This window comes from Pyrus communis, chromosome 1 (assembly GCF_041283825.1).
Source record: "Pyrus communis isolate YQ-2024b chromosome 1, ASM4128382v1, whole genome shotgun sequence".
NCBI classification, from domain to species: domain Eukaryota; kingdom Viridiplantae; phylum Streptophyta; class Magnoliopsida; order Rosales; family Rosaceae; genus Pyrus; species Pyrus communis.
Genome location: NC_142565.1, coordinates 10,868,887 through 10,875,403, shown reverse-complemented (window position 1 = coordinate 10,875,403; position 6,517 = coordinate 10,868,887). Strand labels below are relative to the sequence as shown.

The following is a 6,517-nucleotide window of genomic DNA, read 5'->3' as shown; positions in this document are numbered from 1 at the left end:
AAAGCAATTCACATCAGCAACACTGATTTTATATGAGATATGTGCAGCACCAAGGAAAAAACTGTTGTCGGGGGCGGAGCCATGTAGGGACTAGACTGGTCCCAGGTCTCCCTTGACATTTTCTTCACATAAAAAAAGGTAGAGTTATCCCTCTGATTTTCAAATTTTTTTTTAGGGTATTAGGGCACCAACCAGAATCTTTTTCTTATTTGCTTTACTGGGTTCAAGTTAAGGCTGGTAGCTGTTATGCAGTTAACTGGCGTCACTGAGCTTTGAGAGATGTAGGTGATTAGAAGAGGGAGAGCTTCCTTCCTTCTTCTGCTTAAAAGGACTTTATTTTGAATCTGAGTTGTGATACTGCGCATGAGAGTTGAGTTGAGGAAGAGGATGACAAGAACGATGTCATACTAAACCTAAATGATGGTGGTCGGTAGCTTAGGACACGACATATATCCTTATTTTCTTAGCCCCGAAATGGCATATATCCTCTACTTGAGCTTGTTGATGACTTCTCCAGCTTGTGAAAAAATTTGGGGTAACCTGAAAAAGACGACGTGGCTCTATGTTTAGATTAAATTCACAAAAGTAGGGAGAAAAAGCTCGACTAAGGAGATGCAATTGTTGAGTTGGAATGATGTGGATGTTGCATCATTCCAAGAAGATCATGATAAACCAACCTGCCTACGCCTGATATATGGGAAAATTAAATAACTTATGCACATCGTACAAATTCAAAGAAGTGAAGTAACACAACTGAAGCTCGTGACCCAGCTCAAGCTGTGGTCCTATGCTTGTCCAGAGCTTGAGCCTAGCTCAAGTTCAGTAGGTTTGAGCTGACTAACCAACTACGCAGGGAGGAGCCAAGTGAGGACGAGGGGAGGCCGGGACAAGTGCCCTCGCTGGATTGTTGGAAACGGTTACGGTGCATATTAACTCGGTCCAAACTCATCCAACAGAGAAAGGGTTCATCAACTTTCTAAAAGACTTGCGCCTCTGCGGAGTTGGAGAAGAGGAGGCGGTGGAGTTGGTCAAAGTTCCAGTCTTTTTCGTTGGGTTGGAGGAGTTGGACCAATTGGGTTACTAACGAGTCGTTGGGATCAGAATTGGTGGAGAGTGGTGGTTCAGGAGGAGGAAGACGGAGGAGGATTGGGTTATGGGGACGGTTGGGGTTTAAGGAGCTTGAGGAGGGATATGGACGAGGGTTAGGGTTTAAGAATGATACTTCGGGGGAAGTAACTTTTCTTGTTGCTTACGGCCCCTCTAACTAAAAACTCTCCTTATCATTCCTTTTCCATGTTTTCCTTTTTATGTTAAATTTCGGTAATGAAATTCTTCTTGAGGTCTATGTGAATTTGAGATCATGAAATTAAAATGGCAAGGAGTCTGTAACATTTTTTTCAGTAATTTTTCGAAGTTAAAATGTGGATCGGTAGTCTCATGATTGACTTGAGTAGGGAGATCCAAGTCAAAAGATTTTAGATTTTTGTCCAGTTAATTTCCAAATTTTGAATTTAAAATGTGATAATGTTTTGTGGCGTAAAATTGGTGAATGAGAATGAAAAGGAAAAAAAAAATTTTCAAAATTAACTTTATGGACTTTTTCAAGAAAAAATGAAAACAAAAACAAAATAATTATCAAGCGGTTACATAATATATTTTTCCCAAGCTTGTGAGGAAAACAAGAATTAAAATGCAAAGATCAAAGTTGAAAATTTGGAAGATCGTTTATCCCTAGCTTGTGAAGTGTCAAAGTTGAAAGCCCGGGAGACCGCGTTCCTGAAGCCTGTCAGGGGGCGTTTGTTGCGCCGGACTATCTCGGACTGGATTAGCTTCAAGGACTAAGCTGGACTGGCTTAGACTAGACTAAATTGGACTAACTTAGTGAAGCGTTTGGTGCAGTATTGGACTAAGAAGCTGGATAATAACAAATTCTAATATTATATTATTTAATATATAAATTATTAATATTTTATTATGATCTTATCTTTTTCTTCATCTTTTCCTACCATTTCCGTCCCACTTTTTTCCTCTTCTCTCATCGTCCCACCCTCTCCCTCTTTTTTTCCTCTTAGACCTCTCAATTCATGTCTCTTTCTCATTCCTGGTCAAACTCCTTATTGATTCCAACCTCTATTTCTCTGTCCTCCCTCCCTCTCTAGCAATGCGTTGTTCGAATGGAACCTCATGGCTCCAATTTTCCTGACGAGTTGCAGGTTTCCCGATGTGTTTTCCGGCCAACTCTCGTTAAATTGAATGAAATTAGCACCGCCAAAAAATTTATCACCATCCCTAGATCGAGATCTTAGCTTTGAATGCTCGAATTTGTCATGGATTTGAAGAAGCCCAAACAGGCCGAGACTTCCAGGCCATTTTCCGGCCACATTCAACCACATTTTGGCCTCAATTCAGGTAAAATCGTAATCTTGTCACTCTAAACTTCAATTTGGTATATTTTATATGAAAGTTGGTTGTGAAATGGATCTAAAAGAGAGTCGGAAAGTTAATGATTGATCTAGGTGACCGGAGATGATGAGGAGTCTGTCGGGAGTGGTCGTTGAGCATGACGAGGACGAGAAAGAGAGGATAGTCTTAGCTAGTCCCATGGTTATTGGGGGGTCTCGCTAAGACCTCTTAGTGAAGGGTTTTGTCCATGCTAGTCCCCTTTAGTCTCATTAATGTTAGTCCCAGCATGGAACAAACACAGTATTGGACTAATAGCTAGTCCAGTCCAGTCCAGTCCAACTTAGTGAGGGCAAACAAACGCCCCCTCAAGTTGAAAGTCGGAGAAACCGCAACAGGGATGGAGTGCGCCCATACTCAATTGAACTGTAGATTCTAGGTCTTATTCGAATTTGTGCAAAATTCTTCCAACTAGCAAATAAAACCATTCTTCTTTGTCCTATCAAAACGAATATATATCACGTCACTCCTCAATTGCATCAGATCGAACAGCAAATATAACGTTCCCAACCTTTATTTGTTCAAAGAAATGTGGAAAACGAAAGACAAACCCTGTATTGTATGCTCAAATAGTAATCACACAAAGTTTCGAATCAATCCCGAAATGGCTTCAAAATTTTATTTCTGTAGTTGCTTCCAAATTCGGAACACAACTTTATGAGAATTTCTATTACAAAAATGGAACCCGACTGCATAATCTGGACACCTCACCGTTACAAAAGAGAAATTGTCACGTTCCTTCAAACTCTTCTGTAATAAGTTAGATATCTCTTATAATCAAGAAGACAAGGCAAGACCGTTGTGTAAAGATTTTCCAAGAGACTGCATGGACGTTGAACATTTTCATTTCATATCTATTTACTTCGTTATGCAACTTTCAATTGAATCGGTAATAACCAACTACCATGAGCCCTGCCTAAATGAGCTTTGTTAGGTTGGCCCCTTACCGTTCACTTGTTGGGTTGCCTCCTCTAGGTTATTTGCTTCTATTGATCTTCTCAGCTGCTTCAGCTGCTGCAGATGCTGCCTTGTCTAAACCCAACTTCTGTAACTCACTTGAAAAGCCATCAACATCAGCAGCACTGATTTTATACGGGCTGTGGGCAGCATCAGGAAATGAACCGCTAGTCACTTCTTCCTTGTATTCTACTAAAGCTTTGTTGATGACTTCTCCAACATGTGCAAACTGCTTGCAGAATTTCGGGGTAACCTGCAAAAGGTGAGGTGGTTCTTTGTTTAGATAAGTTCACATAAGTGGAGAGAAACAGCTGACTAGGAGATGCAACGGTTGAGCTAACCTTGGCATGATGTGGGTGCTGCATCATTCCAAGAAGATCATGATAAACTAGCACCTACATGATATAGGAGAACGAGATTAAGTGTGCCAGAAATAACTAAACCATGTATTCGACAAAAATACATGCAAAAACTATGAGGAAATTAATTAGTAGCTTTGAGCGAACTAATCGACTACACTCATCAACGACAGTGGAAACATAGCCTTTAAAATATGGAACAATGAAAATTATTATTTATTTCCAGCCTGAAATCCTAGAACTTCTGTCACAATCAAAATTTAAAGTTAACAGAAAATTAGAATGATATGCTAGTAAACAAACTTTCTCAAGGATGGTAATCTCTATTTAACACCAAAAGGAATTACATTCACAAACATCGACAGCATGATGAACAAGACTACATAGTCAACTAACCTGCCCATTGCAAAAAGGCCCTGCTCCAATGCCAATTGTAGGAATCTGAAGAGCAGATGTTGCAGCAGCTGCCACCGGCGGAGGTACGCATTCTAAAACAACAGAAAAGCACCCAGCTTCTTGTAAAGCCAGCGCTGTCTCAACAACCTGCAAACGAAAACTCCAGTGCAACAAATTGTTAAGACAAAAAAGAACACGAAGAACCAAAATAGCGAAACAGAATTACCACTTGCACACACACAGACCTTTACAGCACTAGCAACATTCCTTCCCTGAGGCCTAAAACCCCCAAGAACACTAATGGCCTGAGGAGTAAGTCCCACATGCCCCATTACAGCAATTCCAGCTTCGACGATAGATTTTGCCGCAGTAATCCTCGAAGGTGCCCCACCTTCCAATTTGATCGCATCCATTCCGCCTTCCTTTAAAACCCTCACCGCTGAATCAACAGCCTGCTCATGATCAAAACAGCAACATCAACCACCCATGGCCCGCTAATAAAATCATAAACCCGATCAGAAAAACAAGACACAATCTCATTTCTACAATTCAATATTTGGTTTGTTTCTGCTTGGTACCCATGAAATTCGAATATGTAAGAAATCATGTAAATCATTTATTTCATCATCTGGGTCATAAATTCCATCAGTCAAAAGTGACAGAGACATAAAAATGAATAAAAGTCATTTCTTTTACTTTCTCAGCAACCGACCAGTCTCCAATGTCCATTTCCTTCATATTCTCACTATCAAAAACATGTTTATCTCCACATACAAAATAAAACCCATAAAACAACAGACATCAAAACCCGATTTAGCAATACAAATTTCCATTTGATTTAGTAAATACCTGATTGGAGCTCGACTCATAAAACCCAAAGGGCAAGTCCCCAACCAAAAGCGGCCGTTTGGCGCCACGAGCCACGGCTCGGCAGTGAACAAGCATTTCATCAAGCGTGATGGGTAGTGTGGTGTCGTAGCCATGAACCACCATCGCCGCCGAGTCACCGACCAAGCAAATGTCTATGCCGGCGGAATCCAAATGCACCGCAGACGGGTAATCGTAGGCGGTGACCATGGTGATGGGCTCGCCCTTCTTGTACTTCTGCTTCAAGTGGGTCACCGTGACTCTCTGGTCCGGGCTTTGGGTCTTCGGGCCGCCGTAGACGGTGTTCTCCGGCACGTTGCTCATGCAACGGAGGATCGGAGCAAAGGCCCGCGACATCGGTGAGGCTCGCTTGACGGCGGCTGCTAAGAGTGCCATATTTGAAGAGAGAGAGAGAGAGAGAGAGAGAGAGAGAGAGAGAGAGAGAGAGAGAGAAATTGGGGGTTTGTTTCGGCTGCGCCACCTAAATTGAGGGAGCTGGAAGCAAGTGGGAGTGGAATGAGTGAGAGAAGCGAAGTTGCATTCGAATTGGGTGAGATTTGACCGACTCGGGTTTTGACTTTTGAGACAAATGTCATCTGCGCGCCACATTTTGGTGGCAAAATGGTAAATTGCTGACGGTAGTATCACTGCTGACCGTAACATCATATAATATGGGTTGGGCTTATCAGCCCAATACCTCTTTGCAGCCCATTAAGTGGTGTTTCAAGCTTCAAAAAAAGATCAAACGTAAGGTTAGAGCGGTGTGTGCTATCTTTTCTGACTACGACAAAACGAAGTTAAAACTTCACTTTAAATCTTAACCATAAGGGTGGCGACCCAACTCTTTTTTTTTAAGACAAACAGTAGTGGTTTATTCAAAGCTATCAAGAAAGCATACAATCTTTTTAGAGGACCTACGACAATAAATCTGGAGGTTCCTCAAACCAATAAAAATTGAAATCAGAAGATAAGGCCAACTTGGTCATACAATGTGCTGCAACATTTACCGATTGACTAACATGACATACTTTGGATTCTTCAAAGCCTCTCAGACTTTCTTTGATGTCCTCGACCAAAAGATGAGTAGGAGAGGGCCCCCCCTTCAAGCTGCCAATGTCCTGAACCACCTGCAGGGCGTCACTCTCCAAAATAATATGCTGCTAATGCCGCTGCACAGCCCATAAGATACCATCCCGAGCAGCCATGAGTTCGACCAATTTGGGGTTGGTCACATGTGGTGTTTTGCGAATGAAACCTCCAACACAGCTGCTGGTTTCGTCACAAAAAACCACACCAACACCCCCCCGAATTCGAGAGGAACAGAAGGAACCATCAACATTAATTTTTACCCAACCGGAGGGAGGAGGGCACCAACGAGATGGCGAGTTCAAAGGTTTGGGGTGACCCAACTCTTGATAAGCCTTTATAAGGTTTCAAATATTCTTTTACGTAAGATCTACTTTCTTAATAATCAATGA

General features: G+C 41.9%; 1 protein-coding gene across 2 annotated transcripts; it reads right to left on the bottom strand.

The window, feature by feature from the left end:
• Window positions 1-2,770: 2,770 nt before the first annotated feature.
• LOC137721269 (3-methyl-2-oxobutanoate hydroxymethyltransferase 2, mitochondrial) lies at window positions 2,771-5,620 on the bottom strand. Of its 2 annotated transcripts, XM_088697083.1 has the most exons (6): window positions 5,022-5,514; window positions 4,418-4,624; window positions 4,173-4,319; window positions 3,759-3,812; window positions 3,408-3,670; window positions 2,771-2,899 (listed from the first exon to the last, which is right to left on the bottom strand). In XM_088697083.1, exons 1-5 carry the CDS (start codon window positions 5,433-5,435, stop codon window positions 3,437-3,439), a joined length of 1,056 nt encoding a protein of 351 aa, XP_088553209.1. In that variant the 5' UTR covers window positions 5,436-5,514; the 3' UTR covers window positions 2,771-2,899; window positions 3,408-3,436. The 2 variants fall into 2 exon arrangements, with proteins under 2 accessions (XP_088553209.1, XP_068316472.2); XM_068460371.2 differs by lacking the exon at window positions 2,771-2,899 and having other exon boundaries at window positions 3,047-3,670; window positions 5,022-5,620.
• Between the last annotated feature and the right edge of the window lie 897 nt (window positions 5,621-6,517).